General features: G+C 46.1%; 1 protein-coding gene across 1 annotated transcript in view; it reads left to right on the top strand.

Moving 5' to 3' along the window:
* The first annotated feature begins 200 nt into the window (after positions 1 to 200).
* GORASP1 (golgi reassembly stacking protein 1) overlaps positions 201 to 18964 on the top strand; it is a 24895-nt gene continuing 6131 nt past the window's right edge. Inside the window, exons 1-5 of the mRNA XM_015412805.1 lie at positions 201 to 374; positions 7103 to 7183; positions 13236 to 13439; positions 14680 to 14766; positions 16707 to 16837. Of these exons, the coding sequence (XP_015268291.1) occupies positions 312 to 374; positions 7103 to 7183; positions 13236 to 13439; positions 14680 to 14766; positions 16707 to 16837 (566 nt within the window). The 5' untranslated portion in view covers positions 201 to 311. The remainder of the gene's footprint in view (positions 375 to 7102; positions 7184 to 13235; positions 13440 to 14679; positions 14767 to 16706; positions 16838 to 18964) is intronic.

The following is an 18964-nucleotide window of genomic DNA, read 5'->3' as shown; positions in this document are numbered from 1 at the left end:
CCCGTTGGCTGAGCGGCCAACTTGATCCCGCCTTCCGTCGTACTGGCAGCCCGCCCGCGGAAGGGACCTCGCTCGCTTCCCTTCCGTTGCCGAGCAACCGCCACTCTCCGCGGCCTCACGCGCCGAGCGGCGTCACGCCTCGGCTTCTGCCCGCCAATGGAGTGTGGCCGTGCGCGCACGCTCAGTCGGTACTGCAACGTTGGAGCTTGGCAGGAGGAAGGCGAAGTCGGCTGAGGGGGGATTCGGAGGATGGAGACGGCGGGCCGGTGCTCCTGAGGCTGCCGCCCTTCTCCCCGCTCCGGTCTGCGGCCATGGGGCTGGGCTCCAGCTCCGAGGCTTCTGACGGGGGCTCCGAGGGCTATCATGTGCACGGGGTAAGGGCCGGGGAGAGAGTGGGTAGGAATCTGGAAGGCTGTCGCTTGCTTGCCCAGGTGGAGCCTCCAGGGACGGGAGCAGTCTGTCTGACCCGACAGCCCGTCAGACACAGTCGAGAAGCGATAGGAGGCTATCCCAACCGTAGAGAGTTTTGATGGATTTCTATACTGAGATATTTTGAGTGGTCCCTCCGTAAACAAATTCTGCCATAGACGTAGCTGTTGAGCGGGACGAATGCCAATCTTTAATGACGCATTTGGGAGAATCGTTTTTACATTTTGGTAAAATAATTGTCGGTCTGGCTGAAGACGTTTATCGAAACGAGGGGACCTGAACCCGAGAGATCCTCGTGTGATGCCTTCTTGATGATTCTTCCTCAATGGAGGGCTCTTCCTTGACGTAGACATGTTGTTGTTCACTGGTTGATGATCCATTTTGAAGTTTCCATAGTCAGGATTTACCCTCTTGTTGAGCTATTTTATAATTCAATTTATAATTATAATATATAGTTATATTATAATTTATAAAACTTAACTGTTTCGCAATCTATTGCAATACACCTATTGTAATTAATGGAAATCTCATCATGCAACTTATTGTTTAGCATCTTATTACAGTGTTTCTTATAATTTAGAGTTTTGCTATCACACTGTGATCCTTCCTTTGCTTGCCAGACACAGCAGCCAATGGCTCCTTCTCTGCTGATCTTGTTGGCCCTGGGAAGAAGCAGGTGCCATTCTGAGACCACCAGTTGTGTTGCATCTTCGGCAGAGGAGCACGGGGGGGGGGTGTTAATATTTTTGGGAAAGGTGGAGGGGGAGGAACGAAGAGAATATTTTTGGCTACAAACTGCTGGGGCCGGCCATCTTCCGCTTGTGAGTCAGTTTCTCAGAGGCACCTGGTTGACCCTTTTTGGTCCCCAAAGACATGAAACGTAGAAACAAAGAGCTGGAAGGGCTCTTTAAGGGTCTTCTAGTCCAACCCCTGTACAATGCAGGAAATTCACAATTCCCCACCCCATTCCTCCAGTGACCCCCTGCTCTGTGCCTAGAGAAAGTCATAAAACCTTTAGGATCCCTGGCCAATATGGTTGAAAAGCAGCTTAGAGACTAACCCTCATGGAAATTAAGCACGTCTGGGGATCTGCCTTGGTGGGAGAGCTCCAGGGAATTCCTTGTAAGTCACTTGGAGTTCAAGAAACGAAGAAACATGTGGGTATAAATGTAACCAAATAAACAAGATGGGCTTTTGATCTGAACCAGGAAGACATGTTCTAGATTTGAGTCTAGTATCACCTTAGAGACCAACAAGGTTTTATGAGTATCAGCCTTCATGGATCAAAGCGCCCTTTGTCAGCTTTGAAAGCTTATACCCATGAAAGCTTCTTGGTCTCTGGGGTGCTACCAGATTCGAATCTTGATCTACCTTCTGAAAATGACGTTCTAAAGAAAAGTCCAAGGCTCCTAAATATTGGATATTGTTCTTCTGAACATTCAAACATGTTACTCAGCTTCATCCTCCATATTTGAATGTTCTACAGTGATACTGGGCCTTAAAATTTGGAATATGTTTTGTGGGGTGGGGGTTAATCCCCTTGTTCTGCTTCGTGTGTGAAAGCAGATATGAAACAGAGTAGGGAGGTGCACTTACTACACTGCATGCCTCACCTTCCTCCTCTGTCAGGTGTCCAGGGTGTACCTGTGGGTGAGAACAGCAAAGGCTTGGGATGTGCTTTTCTTAGTTTCAGGCATGAGGTCAGGTTGTTCTTATTTGTCCTGGCATTTGATGTTTTTCCCCCCCTTCATGTCTCCTGTTTGGTGTAGTGGTTTAGTGCGCGGACTCTAATCTGGGAGAATCGGGTTTGATTCCCCACTCCTCCACTTGCACCTGGCTGGATGACCTTGGGCAAGCCCTAGTTCTGATAAGAGCTGTTCTCGAAAAAGAGCAGTTTGTGTCAGAGCTCTCTCAGCCCCACCCGCCTCACAGGGTGTCTGTTGTGGGGAGGGGAAGAGAAAGGAGTTTGTAAGCCGCTCTGAGACTCCCAAGTGAAGGGCGGGGTATAAATCCAATCTCTTCTTCTTCTGTTGAAAAAGTTTTAATTTGGTTTTTACTATGTGGCTTTTCTGTATTTTTAATAAAAGAACTAGGTGGACCCAACGAGCGGACAACGGTATCACTGTTACTTAATTCCAAGATGTTCATTGAGCCAAATCAACAAATAACCAATGCTTAACATGTGTCTGAGGATCTCTGCTCCTATGAAAGCCAGTTTGGTGTAGTGTTTAGGAGTGCGGACTCTAATCTGGGAGAACCGGGTTTGATTCCCCACTCCTACACATGCAGCTGTTGGCGAGACCTTGGCTCAGTCACAGTTCTCTCAAGAGCCGTCTTCGAAAGAGCTCTCTCAGCCCCACTTACTTCACATGGTGTCTGTTGTGGGGAGATGAAGGGAAGGAGATTGTAAGCTGCTCTGAAACTCCGAGTGGAGGGCGCAGTATAAATCCAATCTCTTCTATGGCAAACTTACTGATATTATTAACTTTGCTTTCCAGCAGCAGTCCATAGTGAGAAACTACAAATATACAAGAAGCAAATTTGATGCATGGTTTGATAAGTGAATGCCAAAATTTGAAAACCCAACTATGTGCTCTAGAATTTCACAGAACAGGAGTTAGGATTTACTAATTAATGCTTTCCTGACTAATAATAGTAAATGATTTTGGGCTTTAGTTGCTGGTGTACTCTCTCTCTTTTTAAAATGTATTTTTACTGGATTTTCACAATAATGCACATATCAATAGTAACTCATAATTAAATATTCCATCCCATTAACATCCTATACTACTAGTAACATATTCTGAACAGCAACAGCACAGACAAATATAAATACTTTTTTCTTCATATAATTCACTAAATAAGCAATTATCAAGTACATACATCCATTGATAAACAATTGAATCTATAATCTCTATAAACATTAAACCGACCGTCCCTCGTAATCAACCTTACTCTCTCAACACACGATATTAGAAAGTTTCCTATTTGTTCCAGTATCCATCAACTTCCATATTTCTACGTAAATAATAAATTTTAAATTTTTATATTTTTTTATTTTATTTGTATGCATGGTTTTTTAGTTTTTATTGTTATTTTCATATTTTCATTGTTTACCCCCCAACTGCTCAAGCCAGGATTGTCTTTTTGCAAAATTAATATAACATCTTTTATAAGTTTTTAGTTTAACAAAATACTATAACCTTCCAATTCTCCCATCATTTCTTAAGTATTTCCATACATTGATATATAACAAACATTACAATCCCCAAAATTTAACATCACCAATCTTATTATCCATTCCAAAATTTATTTAATATTAACTTGACCCACTTTCATATCTCTTAGTTACCTTCCAGAACCCTCTATCTACTTATTTACCACCACCCTTTTATTCCAGGTTGTACATTTTTGGAAGAAAAAAACAAGAGAAAGAAGAAAAGAAAAAAACCCCACAAAATTTCCTACACATTTAAATTAATCAGAACAATTTCATTTCAATTTTATTCACCCTCAAAAAAAAAGGAAAAAAGGAAGAGAAAAAAGGAGAAATCACATATACATTGTTACTACCTTCTCCTTTCCCCCTTTAAGATATTACCTCAATCCTCTTCCCTACAACTTGACTAATTTATCACTCACACTTGGGGCTATAATCCATATATTAACAACCTTCTAATCATATCAATTCATTCCATTTTACAAACACCAACTCCTTAATCATATCAGTTCATTCCATTTTATAAATTTTCAAAGGAGGAAAGAAACAAACTAAAAAACATAAACACTTTCATATACTTTAAATTGTCTTCTATGACTCTGAAGCCTCTTCTTCCGTAGCAACATGTCTATATGATTTCTCCCCTTACAAGGGTGGTAGTTCATTTTCAATCTCTTCTCAGTAGCCCTCAAAAATTCATGCCTCCGTCTTATATTGTTCTTTTTAACCTTCCAAACAAATCTTTCTTTCCCAATTTTTCTTCCTTTTGGGAAAAAGTCTTTGTACTTTTCTTTTTATTGCCTCCCTCTTCAAATAACTCACTTTGGTTGTCTTCTTATTTCGTCTTTGAGTCAATAAGTATGATGTCTCTATACTTTCCTTTTCATGCTGGCACGTAGAGATCTCTACAAAACACTGCCCATATTGTTCCGGTTTTTCACTACTCTCTATCTCCAATTGGGAATCATGGAAACTTGCAAATGCTTGTTCAATGCCCTTTTGTATTCCCTCCTTCAAAATCCTTAAGAATTGTTCCACCGACATATCTCCCACTAAGGTATTTTCGTCTATTTCCTCCTCCATGTCGGTTTCCCTTGCAAATGCCATTTTATTCACTTTATACACACTAAGTCATTCAAAATTCAAATTAAATATCACTCAGTTGAAATTGAAGTTACATATTCCTTCAGTATCAGTTATTGAGCAGATGAGAGAGAGGAACAAGAATTTAAATGTCTCGAAGAGAACAGTCATTATTACCCCAAGAAAACAAACACTCCACTCCTTCCCTCTCGCTTTTCTGGCCGCTTTATTTTCCCATTTATGGCCATTCGTTCAGGGTATTTTGCTAACCACCTTCTCTTCTTTATACTTAAAGCTGCATGTACTAACAATTTATTCTGTATTTCCTTCTATATTGCTTTGTTGCTGCTGTTATAATCTGAACGCATTTGAATATAGGTAAAAACGGGAGGAGAAGGCTATGAGGAACATGGCGGCCATGCTCCTCTTCTCGAACCGCTCCTCCTTCAGGGCAAGAAGTGGACACCCCCCCACGTTGCCAGTCACGGGAAGGGCCACGACAAAGCCCCCTGCTCCAGCTCTCTCTCCGGGAGAGCTGGCTGGGTGCTCCTGAGACCCGGGGAGCCCCAAATGGAGCGGAAAGGAATCGGGCGTCTCGGAACGATCCGAAGCCTGCCCGTCACCGCGCCGTGCCGGCCGGAAGTTGCTGGTGTACTCTCTGATAGGAGTCGCCCCTTTGTTAGTTTAGTTCCAGTTCAGGTATGGATGGACCACGTTTCAAATATTTTTATCCTGGATTCTTCTGTTATGCAGAAGCCGTAAACCAGGATAGTAGACCTGAGTTTGTGTTTCGTGCCTGCTTTTAAAATGCACTCTGCAGAAAATGGCTTTCTAAGACTGCATGGCTTCTGTTGGTTGGAAACCTGACAGCAGAACAGAATCGATCATCTGTGGGATATAAACTTTTAAGGACCAAGTCCCTGTCCCTTGTGGTTGTGAAGAAAACACTTGAAATTGTAGGATGGGTGTTAAAGAGCTCAGATGTTTGCTGAGGACAGGAAAGACCTGCCACTGGTCATGGGATAGAATGCAGTTTCTCTGCCAAGCCCCCGGCACTTCTCGCGTAGTTTCTTTCCCTCCTTTTCATGATGCCACTGAGCGTGTTGTCTGCCTAAGCCCTGCTTCTGTGCCATCCCGGTTTCTTTCATAACCAGAGTCTTTGGAGTAGAATAAATTACGTAGCCAGAATGCGTCTGGATTAGCCTTGCATGATTCTCCTAATGGAATTTGGGGTGGAGTGGAACATGCCGCACTTCACGGCAAACATACGGACAGCTGTGCGTTCCTTTCATAACCCATCGGTATGCCTAAATCTTTCAGTAAATGCTGACTTTCCTTACCCAGCGAATGGCTTCAGGGAACATGAATAATGCTGTTTGCATTGTTAAAGCTTAAGTGGGTATTAGCCTGATCAGTACCGGGATGGGAAACTGCTGGTACCAGTGGAAGGCGATCAAGGATGCTAGAAAGTAGAAACCGGGATAAGAGGCAGGAATCCTAGCTGCTGCTGCTGCTGTCGTCGTAGGTTTGTGGGACCTCTATGAAAGGCTGTGCCTTATTGCCTGTCCACTTTGGCACCTGAAAGGATTTCTGTTGTTTTCTTGTGACTGTCAAGGGACAGGTCCTCCCACCTGGCGGCTCCTACATTGCCTACAGTTCTTCAAAGCTGATCCAAGACAGAGGCAGGTGTGGATCGGTATTTGGTAGCTGGTGCTTTGTAAGCCGCGTCTCTGGGTGTTTCAGCTTAACACTTCAGCACGCACCTTATGCTCAATTTACTCACTCTGGGGATCAGTGTGTTTTCTACAGGCCTTCTACCAAGTCCAAACCATTGGCCTGTCTAGCTCTGTATAGTCTTTCTGAACAAAAGTTATTCTTCAGGGTCTCAGGCAGTGTTTCCTTCTAAGCTGCGTTACGGTTTTTTGGCCTCCAGCTCACACATTTTTGCCTTAGCTCAGGAAGGATGGCTTCAGAGCAAACTAATTTATGCAGTAGCCAAATCGCCCGCTCACCACTTTAATGCCAGTAGCTCACAAAGTGGTGTTTTTGCTCACAAGACTGCACAGCTTAGAGGGAGCCTCGGTCAGGTCTTTTCACATCACCTGCTCCCTGCTCTTTTTAACTGGGGAAGCCAGGGATTAAACCTGAATGGGAGAGGAGAGGGATACCGTCCGGGAGATAGATCTCATTTTGTTTGTCAGGATCGGGGTATTGGCCTTAGGCCAGAACAGCCTCTTCCAGCAGTTGCCTTTGGTGTTGACTCCTAAGAATGCATGGGGTACGGATCCTGTTAAGTTTACTGTAGAACACACCAACCCCTATGATCATTTTAGTCAATTTGTATAGCGTGTAAATATTGCCATTTTGCAGATTCAGGAAAACTCTCCCGCCCAGCAGGCCGGATTGGAACCATTCTTTGATTTCATCCTGACGATAGGACACACTAGACTGGTAAGTCACTAGAGATGCACCTCTTTTTCTTAATGTGTTGCTGCTGCTGGCCTCTCTGCTATAACCTGGACAGTACATAATATTAAGCCCATTTCGAAGACAATCCTGCATCAAAGGGTATAGTGCAGGGGTGTCGAACTCATTTGTTATGAGGGCCAGATCTGACATAAATGAAACCTTGTTGGGCCGGGCCATGTGTGTCATAAAATGTAATGCCAGGTAGCGGAGATATAAACTTTATAAAGAACACAAACACGAAGTTTTTTTTAAACTTAAAATAAAAACATGCTTAAAACACTAGCACTCTTGCGATATTTTGTTTATTTAACAGTGTCTGATAACTGATACCTCTTGCTCTGAATTATTACATCAAAATGTCTGTGCTGTCGCCATCTTGAGTATGCTGTTCAGGTGTGTATCTGTAAACTGCAAACCTACGATGACGCAGCAGGAGCAGAACTGGAAGAAGTAGCAGAAGACAGCCAGTCCCACTACCGGCCTGAGAGAAGCCCCCCGGGGGGGGCCTTATTCGGCCCCCAGGCCACATGTTTGACACCCCTGGTATAGTGAGTAGGAACAATGACCATGCACAAATCAAAATGCTATTTCGTATTAAGTGGAGTCCAAGGCCTCTTCGCAAATTTGCAACTCAGCGGTATCAAATCTAGCAGGTACCATTGAGCTGTGAATAACCCGGACAGTGGCAAGACTCCCTTGGCCAACTCTGGCCTCTGTTCAGAGTGGTCCACTAGGAAAACCTGATGCTGATTCGAAGGGCCTGAGCTCACAAGAGCGTCTTCCCAATAGATTGGAAGAGGATCTCGATCTCACCTTAAAAGAGTCGGATTGGACAGTCATCTGGGCTTCTCCGGCGAGCAGATCCTCTCTATATAACATCCGTCTTCAATTCTTCAAATTAACTTCTCGTTGGTACCTTTCCCCACATCAGCTACATAAAATCAAACCATCAATAAGCAATGCATGCTGGAAGCAGTGTGGCCAGATAGGGACCTACTACCACTGTTGGTGGGGTTGTCAAGAAATCCAAAGCTTTTGGGAAAATGTGATAACTCAGATAAATGGAATCACCAGACAGGCATTACTTTGTACTCCGGAAGTGGTATTGCTGAATCTGTGGAACGAATCAATGATAGGGAGTAGTAAAGAACTCATCTCAACTTTATTAGCGGCTGCTAGGTTAGCAATTGCAGCGGCTTGGAAATCCACTGCTCCTTCCACAATCGCTATGTGGCAAGAGAAAGTCTGGGATCAGTTTATAATGGCGAAAATTACAGACTCCCTGAAGAGAGCGATTAACAGTGATACTCCTACTTACACCAAATTTGTTAGGATCTGGGCCCCAGTGTTAGATTATATGGTAACGAATGATATACTCCCAGCTAAGCAGATTTACCCTAAATGGTTATATTTATAGAGCTTAGCAGGTATTAGAGCTGTATGGTATGCGAATAGTTGTCCAATGGTTAGTAATGATCTTAGTTGCTATATGTAGAAATCTAGAACCAATATGTGTCATATGTAATGTATTTTACAAAACAATAAAAAGATGGGGAAAAAAACCAGAGCGTCTTCCCCATTGATGGCTTTGAGACTGAAAGGATCCCCCGAACTCAGTCTATGGCTGGCTGTGGGAGCCCCACACGTGCAAAAAGTCCCGATGGCAGGCTTTGCTTCCTTTGTCCCGTGGCTCCTACAAGGGATTTTGGTAATCCGTTTTACGACCCGGGACTCTGAAGTAGCTTTTTGATCACTCGAGAGAGCAGAGCGGCATCCTGCAGTCATGCCACTTTGTCCCTGTCTTTTCTGTTGTTGTTGTCGTGGGCATAAGAGGCAATATCGTAACTGGGGCTGGAAAAATCGAGCTGGCAGCTTATCTGGCGTCTTTGGAAGTAAACAGTTTTAGAAGGGCGTTCACCCTGGCAAGGAGTTCTGCACTCCCCTCTGCAGTGCTTGAAGGCGGGTATAAGAAAACCCCCCATCTAGAAAGGTTACGGACATGTCCGTTAAGGGAGGTGGAGTGCACTGAGCAGATGTTCCTTAGTTGCCCGTATTATAAGGAGGCTCGTTTGAAGATCGTTACCTGCTGGATAAGATTCTTGGTTGCACAAATAAATCTAGGCTCGATTGCCTTTTGCCTGGTGAGAGTCCTACTTATCACGTAGCTAGATTTTGTGTTCTGATACTGAGGTTACGGAACCTGTATTTTAATTTAGGTTCTAAATTTTAATCTTTTTATTATGTATATTCTGTATGTAATTTTTTTAAAAAATTATAACTATATGTATATGGGTGGTCTGATGATAGGGTTGCCAAGTCTTACCTCAGTTTTAGCGGGGGAGTTCCGGGCCCTGTCCTGGAGCCGCGATGACGTCATCCGGAAGTGACGTCATCGCGTCGGGCACGTTGTGGGTGGACCACTATTATTCGAGGGGAAACCATAGAGTCTTCCCTCGAATGATAGAGCGTTCCGTCCCACCCCCCGCAACGTGCCCGGTGTGATCCCGGCATTTGGGGGGTGGGTTTCCCCCCGGCGGCCCGATCCGGGCCGGCGGGGAACGGACCCATTGAGTGGGGTTCCCGCCCCCCCGGGGGGGACTTGGCAACCCTATCTAATGACCATAATAATAAATTCTGATTCTGGGCTGGAAAAGAGATCAGATCAGCTAGTTCCATGGGTGTTCCTTCCCCTGGACAGACATGGCAGAGCTCGCTGGCTGGCTCGCTGGAAATCCTCTGGGGCCACTTTTGCTGCAAAACACCTTGACCTCCCCAGAACAGGTACCTGTGGCGCCCTGACCTGGATGGGCCAGGCTGGCCTGATGACCTCGTCCGATCTCGGAAGTGAAGCAGGGTCGGCCCCGGTCAGTGCTTGGATGGGAGCCCCCCACAGAAGCCCAGGGTCACAACGCCGAGGCAGGCAGAGGCAAACCACTTCCGAACATCTCTCCCCTTGAAAACCTTATAGAGTTGCCATAAGCCGGCTGTGACCGGATATAAAATAATGTAAATGGTAACAGCGTTCCGTGCGCCTTGGTGTTTAGTCATGCCGGCCACATGACCACGGAAATGTCTTCGGACAGCGCTGGCTCTTCGGCTTGGAAACGGAGATGAGCACCGCAACCCTAGAGTCGGATTCGACTGGCTTTTGAGCAAGGGAACCTTTACCTTTACCTTTTAACAGCCCAAGACAACTAATAAACCGGAAAACGGTCTGACACTCAGTGCTTAGGGTGAAATGAAATACAATTTCTCTACTGTATTTAACAATGTTATTTTATAATAGCTAATAACCCTTCCACATGTTACATATTCTTTCTTCCATAAACGCATCAAAAGTACAGAAAAAAGGAAACTCCCCGGAGTTGATTTTCTTTTTGTTCACAACTTCATCCGAACACACTGAAGCACTGTGGTAGTCTCTCTTGAAAACCTACTATTCATAGTGTCTTCACATGATATTCCATGCCATGATTTCAAATACTAGAATGTATCCTGATTTGTTTGTATGCCCGGGACAGGATTCTCCAGTAAAATGGATGAGGATACATTCTAGTCTTTGAAATCATGGCATGGGATATCATGTGAAGATCATGTTCAATACAGTAGAGAAATTGTATTTCATTTCATCCTAAGCGCTGAGTGTCAGCCTGTTTTCCGGCTGTGACCTGGTGGCCCTTTCCAGCACCACCAGGTGCCTGTGGCATATTCTGGAGGAAGTGTGCAGGCAGGCAAGGGCGTTCACCCTGACACCTGTCCCGACAAACTAGTTCAAACATGACCCTGTCAATAATTAACATTTTGGTAGCTGCGGCGGAGACTGGCTCACGTACTTTAGGGCCAGCAGTTTGTGTTTCAGATATCCTGAGGCCCTGGTTATCTCTCCCACCATGTTCATTGTATTGACTCACTCTGTATAATCCACCTTGAGACCCAATGAGAGAGGTGGACTATAAATAAATACATAATACAAGGCAAAGCAGAAGATAATATATGCAGTGGACTCATAAAAGCACCTTCCTGAACCATTCCATTATACTGCAGCCCTATTTCCTGCATAAGAATGCCCCGCTGAACATTTCTGGTTAAGACAATATGTTGGATCCCCAAGCATCGAGAATAAATCCACGTTTTCAAGAAAAGCAAAATTTATTTCAAAGCGTTGAAGACATACTCAAACACGTTCTTTGTTAGAACTGGGGATACACAGTTAGGGCGAGCATAATAAAGGAAATTCAAACAGATACATATCCAATGAATAATATTCCCGCTGGCGGGCTAATGAAACGGTTGCGCGCCCAGTCCCTGGGAACCAGGCAGAACATCAGACAAAACACAGGTGCAGTTCTCATGAGATAGCAATAGGCAAGCATTACAGCATCTTCTCCCCCACACATCCACCAGTAGTTATCTTATGCATTCCAGCACAGAAGCAGGATAGTATAAACAAGCCGGGTGCAACAGGGTAAGGATATGTACACAGAGGTCACAGAAAACAGAATGGCAGCTTGCTGACAGACTGCTGTCTTTACACCTTTGTAGGGCAGCATCTTCAGGAGGCTTTTGCGCAAAGGAGTGAAGATATCATGGCAGAACTTAGTGGAGAGGCAAGGCATTCTGTTTAATACCAGTTGCTGAAAGCCAGTTTGGTGTAGTGGTTAAGTGTGTGGACTCTGATCTGGGAGAACCGGGTTTGATTCCCCACTCCTCCACACGCAGCTGCAGGTGTGACCTTGGGTCAGTTGCAAGTTCTCAGAGCTGTTCTCTCCATGGCAGTCCTCTCAGCCCCACCTACCTCACAGGGTGCCTGTTGCGGGAAGGGGAAGGGAAAGGAGATTGTTAAAACACACACACACATAGTCTAACCACGTATCAATAGTCTTGGAACTGCAAATGGGAAGGCTTTTAGAAGAAGAAGATGAGATTGGATTTGTTCCCCGCCCTTCACTACCTGAAGGAGTCTCAAGTAGTGAAGGGCGGGGAATAAATCCAATCTCATCTTCTTCTAAAAGCCTTCCCATTTGCAGTTCCAAGACTATTGACAGGGGTCATTTCCTGCAGGAGCGCACAGGAGCGGAGCTCCGGCACTAAAGAACCCAGGGGGCGGGCACATCAAACAAGCCCCACCCCATGCTCCCAGCAGCCCTCAGTCAGAGCAAGAAGCAGCCAGCGCCCCCCCCCCCCCATAACTAGCAATCCAAAACAGTCCAGTGGAGCCTGAGCGGTGGGTGTTGCCTTCTGACACACTTCCGGTAACGTCAGGGGGTGTAGCATATGCAAATGAGTTATGCCAATGAGTTATGCTAATAAGCTCCTGCACCTCTTTCTACGAAATGACCCCTGACTATTGATATGTGGTTAGACTGTGTTTTGTTTTTAATAACGGTGCTTCTGGAAAGCACCCACTGAAAAACAAAGCTGGACAGTCAGAGGTCTGAAGGACAACATTCCAGACCAAGGGAGTGGATGGGTGGAACTGCACTGACGGAGTTAGTGACATAATTTCAGTGTCTAAACAGCTGTGAATAGTTTATGGGCTCAAGAACCAAGGAGCCCTTTTGAATCAGGCCGTGGCTTAATCTAGTCCGACATCCTGGTTCCAACAGTAGTTAATCAGGTCTTTCTGGGGAGATTTTTAAAGTAAAACAAGGCGGGAACAACTCCCTGCTGTTTGTGGTGACTATCAGGTATTCAAAGGGACACTGCCCTCTGTATATGGCAGTTCTGTCCACAGTTAATTGCTCTAGGCAGATCTCGCCTTCATGAATTCTTCTGTTCCTTTTAAGAAACAAGCTAAGCTGCTGGCTGCATCCGCCTGTTGTGTTAGTGAATCCCACATGTTAATGGAAAGGGATAAAGTGGGAAGAGATCTGTTGTGGCAGATTCACTGGTTTCCATTGATTTCTAGCTTTTCCGTTGTTTTGCAAAGCCCGTGGCAAGGGGCTCACGATGTTCTGCACTGCAGCTCTAGCGGTCTTCCGGCTGCTGTTTCCCAGAGGGAAAAGAGCCACTTGTCTCCTCTTCTCCCCTTTAGAATAAAGAAGGCGACACTCTAAAAGATCTCCTGAAAGCCAACGTCGAGAAGGCTGTGAAGTTGGAGGTCTACAACATCAAGACCCTGAAAGTGCGGGAGGTGGAGGTGACCCCCAGCAATATGTGGGGTGGGCAGGGCCTCCTGGGAGCCAGCGTGAGGTTCTGCAGCTTCCAAGGAGCCAACGAACACGTGTGGCACGTGCTGGTGAGCAAGAGAAACCACTGTGCGCCGCAGCTGCTTGGCACTGTGGTACCTTTTTAGGTCTGACCTCCTTGCATGAGGACTCTGAGATGGTGATCTTCATTTTTTTCCCTTTGGACTGGCAGTGCTGCCTCGAATCAAGGCAGCCGCCTTCATAACACCTCCCATATTTCCGTATCCTCCATGGAACCTAAGCGCATTGCCAGCCATTGTAGTATGCGCAGTACCGATTGCACGAGGACACTAGCGTGACCCAAACAAAGCAGCCACCCAAGCTTCTGTCTAGCGGCATTTCAATAGACAAGCTTTCTCTCTCTCTTTCTCTGGTGTGGTGCTTAGGAGCGCAGACTCTAATCTGGGAGAGCTGGGTTTGATTCCTAACTCCTCCACATGCAGCTGCTGGTGTGACCTTGGGTCAGTCACAAGTTCTTTCAGAGCTGTTCTCTCCAGGGCAGTCCTCAAAAGAGCTCTCTCAGCCCCACCTACCACAGGGTGTCTGTTGTGGGGAGAGGAAGGGGAAGAGATTGTAAGCTGCTCTCCTTCGGGTAGTGAAAGGCGGGGTATAAATCCAGTCTCCTCCTCCTCTCTCAGGGAGCCAGTTTGGTGTAGTGGTTAAGCGCACGGACTCTAATCTGGGAGAACCAGGTGTGATTCCCCACTCCTCCACTTGCACCTGGCTGGATGACCTTGGGCAAGCCGTAGTTCTGGAAGTTTCTGTCAGAGCTCTCTCAGCCCCACCTACCTCACAGGGTGTCTGTTGTGGGGAGAGGAAGGGGAGGAGATTGTAAACCGCTCTGAGACTCCTGCGGGTAGTGAAGGGTGGGGTATAAATCCAGTGTGCTTCTTCTCAGGGAGCCAGTTTGGTGTAGCGGTTAAGTGCACGGACTCTAATCTGGGAGAACCGGGTTTGATTCCCCACTCCTCCACTTGCACCTGGCTGGATGACCTTGGGCAAGCCATAGTTCTGGCAGTTTCTGTCAGAGCTCTCAGCCCCACCTACCTCACAAGGTGTCTGTTGTGGGGAGAGGAAGGGGAGGAGATTGTAAACCGCTCTGAGACTCTTTCGGGTAGTGAAGGGCAGGGTATAAATCCAGTCTCCTCCTCCTCTTCTTCTCTCTCAGGGATGCTTGTCTGCCCCTCATAACAGTATCGAGGGATCTCCGAGAAGCTTCTGGGGAAACCCAGTTTTTTACTGTTTTGAATTGCTGCATATCTGTAGGTAACATGACGAATGTCTCTCTAGGACGTGGAAGCGGCTTCCCCGGCAGCCTTAGCTGGCCTGCAGCCTCACACGGACTACATCGTCGGATCGGACCAAATACTCCAGGAGGTAAGGATGGACTCTGGGGATCAGCAGGGACACCGACAGTGAGGGGCCAAGCCTGGCTGGGGTCAGTGCATATAGGGTTGCCAGCCTCCAGGTGGCACCTGGAGTTCCCTCGCTACTACAGTTGATCTCCAGACAACCGAGATCGCTTCCCCTAGGGGGAAAAAATGGCTGCTCTGGAGGGTGGGCTCTGTGGCGTTCTACCCCGCCAAGGTCCCTCCCCAGGCTCCACCCCCAAAACTCCGGGTATTTCCCGACCCAGAGCCGACAACCCTAACGGCACAGCAAAAGTCCTGCAGGTTTAGTTTAACCTGCTTTCTTCCTCCTGCTAATATCCTCACCTTGATGATTACCAACTTTGGTACAAAAGTATTGCTCTGTTTTAAGAATCTCTTTTCCCCTTGCCCCCAAGGCTTGTGAATGTCTTTGTGACTATCTCCAGTTTAAGAGAGGCCAATGTTGGATCAGGCCAGTGGCCCATCTAGTCCAACACAGTGGCCAAAAATACCCGGTGCCATCAGGAGGTCCAGCAGTGGGACCAGGACACCAGAAGCCCTCCCACTGTTGCCCAAGCACCAGGAATACAGAGCATCACTTGCCCCAGGGTGAGAGTTCCTACCTATACCTTGTGGCTAGTAGCCACTGATGGACCTCTGCTCCATACGTTTATCCAATTCCCTCTTGAAGCCGTCCATGTTTGTAGCCACCGTCACCTCCTGTGGCAGTGAATTCCATGTGTTAATCACTCCTTGGGTGAAGAAGTCCTTCCTTTGATCCGTTCTAACCCGACTGCTCAGCAGTTTCATGGAGTGCCCACGAGTTCTTGTATTGTGAGAAAGGGAGAAAAGTACCTGTTTCTCGACCTGCTCTATCCCATGCATAATCTTATAAACCGCGATCGTGTCACACATTAAAAAACCTGACGGTTCTGTAGGGTTTCACCTAAACATCTTCACACAAACATGATGGAGGGGGGCGGCGTTTGAAAGCCAACAGCCTGCTACGGCAGTCTAGCTGTTCCTCCTTATTTTCATTCCCGGGGAGTTCTTTATCTCTGCCTCTTGCTGCCTTCAGCTGAAAAGTCAGATGTTCCTCACAGCACCACAAGACATGGCAGGTCCACACAATCCCCCCTAGAGATGTAAAATTTCCGGAAATTTTGAAGCTCGGGAAAAAAAACCGGGTTTTTTTCCGGTTTTTTTTGGGGGGGAACGGAAATTTTTGGAAAAATTGAAAAAAATGCTACATTAGCATTTCTTTTGTCTTTTCTAGATTGAAAGTCATTCTGTTACTTTAGGAACATAAAATATGAGTATGGACATTTTTACTTGGCATGAAATTATCACAACTAGCATATTAAAAATATAGTGTATCCAAACAATTATTACAAACAGAATACCCATCCACATGCAAAAACAAACCTGAAACCTTTTTATTTTCTTCTGACAATAGCACCTCCTAAAGGAAGAAATGCATCTTGTTCTTGCATTGGAGAGTTCAGTTTGTAACCTAGCACTTGCTTGTCCTCAGTGCACAGAAATTAGATCAATCTGATGTCATATATATATATTTTAGAAATGATTTGGAAAATATTTGAACACCTTGTCTTAAAATATTTTATTCATCATGTTAAAATAAAACGTTCCATAGTCAATTTATTTTATTTTATTTTATTTTTTCAATTTTTCCAATTTTTTGGAAAATAACAAAAAAGGTTTCAGGAAAAAAACGGAAAAAAACTGTTTTTTTCCCGAATTTTTCCGGTTTTTTTCCGGGCCTTCACATCTCTAATCCCCCCCCCCCAACGACTGGCGTGCTGTTGGGTCCCTTAACTGGGGCGGGCCACAAGCGTAAGCATAGTTCTGACGAGTCACAGTGGCTGTGGTGTAACAGGAACACATGGGCTTGGGCTGCCGCGTCACTCATACAAATGTCTCTCCTAGTCGGAAGACTTCTTCGCACTGATCGAATCCCACGAGGGGAAGCCCTTAAAGCTGATGGTCTATAACATGGAGACGGACGGTTGTCGAGAAGTTTTTGTGACCCCCAACGGAGCCTGGGGTGGAGAAGGAAGGTATGGATCTGTGAGCAAGAGGATGCACTCTGTAGATAAGGTCAGGTTTATTCTTAAGCTTGCCACATTTTGGGTAATACCACAGGCAATTATGACCCAGTATTAAGTCTTGGAAAAGGTTAAGATGATGGGGGGGCGGGGGGCGGTGCGGCTTGATTCAGACCTTTGCTTTCCAGTGAAATTGCTGAGACAGGATTCGCCCTCTGTGCTGTACAGCATGAGTTCCAAGCATGAAACACGCTGAGACACTCTCTTGAAACCATTCCAGTTCCTGGATATTGCATTACTGCTGTGTAACATCTTCATAGTGCCAACGCTGTGTTGAATCCAGCCAGCTTTTTCACTCAGTCTTGGCCAGTTCCCCTCTTTATTACAGTTCTTGTCCCGTATGGCTTTTTGTCCATGTAGGTTGCATGATTCCCAGCATATCCTTTTTGGGTGGACAGAAGGGGCTTCCTTCCTTTCTCACGAGTACAAAAGCCGGTTGGACCCAACCCTCCGTGCTCGGTGCTGAACAGAACACAGAAATTGCCCAAAGGGCTGGCATCCTTTACAGTTGAACTAGATGGGTAGGACGGGGGCTGAGAGCCAGCCGTACTAGTTCTTGACTTCTGGGGTGGTGGGAGCAGCCCTTTTCAGGATATGCTCCTGCACTGAAGGAGAAAGAGGAGGCTGGACAGAGTTTTCGGAGAGCTGATAGGCTGTACAGAGTTTTCGGAGAGCTGACAGGCGTGTCCGATGGGCTAGTCTGAATTGATGGGTTACGAGCTGGGGGTGGGCGAGTGCCGTCAAGTGGCAACTGACTTATGGCAGTAGGGTTTTCGCGGCAAGAGACTTAACAGAGGTGGTTTGCCACTGCCTGCCTCTGCGCAGCAACCCTGGACTCTGCCTAGCTTCCAAATACGGCAGGATCAGGTTATCCTGGGGGCCACCCATCCAGGTCAGGGTACAAACTGATTGAGGGCATTCCTATACTGTGCTTCCTCTGAGGAGCTCGGGGCAGTGTGCGTGGCTTCCCTCCTCCATTTTTTCACTACAGCAGCCCTGGGAGATCCATTAGGCAGACAGCATGATTGGTCTAGGGCAGTGGTGGCGAACCTATGGCACGGGTGCCAGAGGCAGCACTCAGAGCCCTCTCTGTGGGCACGCGTGCCATCACCCCAGCCAGGCCCTGACCATCATTAAAGCGTCGAAGTCTCTGCCGAATAATTTTAAGTCAATGAAAGCATTTGGGATTGCTCTCCTTACTGTGTTTGGATCATCTTAAGTTAATGTAGGAGTTGTTTTTTCTAAAGTAAAACCTCAGTATTCAAGTTAAATTGCCGTGTTGGCACTTTGCGATAAGTAAGTGGGTTTTGGGTCGCAGTTTGGGCACTCGGTCTCTCAAAGGTTCGCCATCATTGTTCTAGGGGCACCTAGTGAGTTTTGGAGGGAGTCTCCTGTGACATAGTCCAGTGCTGTAAGCAATGGTGTGTGTGTGTGTGTGTGTGTGGAAAGTGTCCCCAAGTCAGAGCTGTTGCTTCAGAGCCTGGGGTGGCCAAACTTGCTTAGCGGAAGAGCCACATAGAATAAATGGCAGACGTTTGAGAGCCGCAGGACATGCACAAATATCACACGCACGTTTTTATTGAAAACTATGCAAATTTGCTTTTTTTTTAAAAAAAAAATTAGCATTAAATGAGATTGCCAGAAATAAAAACAAAAGGGGTAACAAACAGATGTCGATAATGATATTTATTTTTCCAACGATATTTATTTGTTTGCTAATGATATTTATTTGAGAGAGAAAGAGGTGGAAAGACAGAATGAAAATGGTGGAAAGAAAGAGAGAGAGAGAGCAAATAGATGGGGGAGGGGGAGAAGGGAGGGAGAGAGGAAGGAAAGGAGAAAGAAGTGTGGAAAGAAAGCAAATATATGGGGGAGGGAGGGGAGGAGGGAGGGAGGAAGAGAAAAAGAAAAAATGTGGAAAGAAAGCAAATAGATGTGGAGGGAGGAAGAGAGAAAGAGAAAGGTGGAAAGAATAAAAGAGGTGGCAAGAAAGCAACTTTGAATGCGTCCTCCAAGTGCCCCCCCCCCCGGTCTACTAGTTCGGAGAAGGGATTTAAAGAGATAAATGCCTTCTCCAAG

The sequence above is a fragment of the Gekko japonicus genome, unplaced genomic scaffold (genome assembly GCF_001447785.1).
Source record: "Gekko japonicus isolate JY-2015 unplaced genomic scaffold, Gekko_japonicus_V1.1 scaffold887, whole genome shotgun sequence".
NCBI classification, from domain to species: Eukaryota; Metazoa; Chordata; class Lepidosauria; order Squamata; family Gekkonidae; genus Gekko; species Gekko japonicus.
The sequence above is the reverse complement of the archived record's forward strand: the minus strand, read 5'-3'. Positions and strand labels throughout refer to the sequence as shown.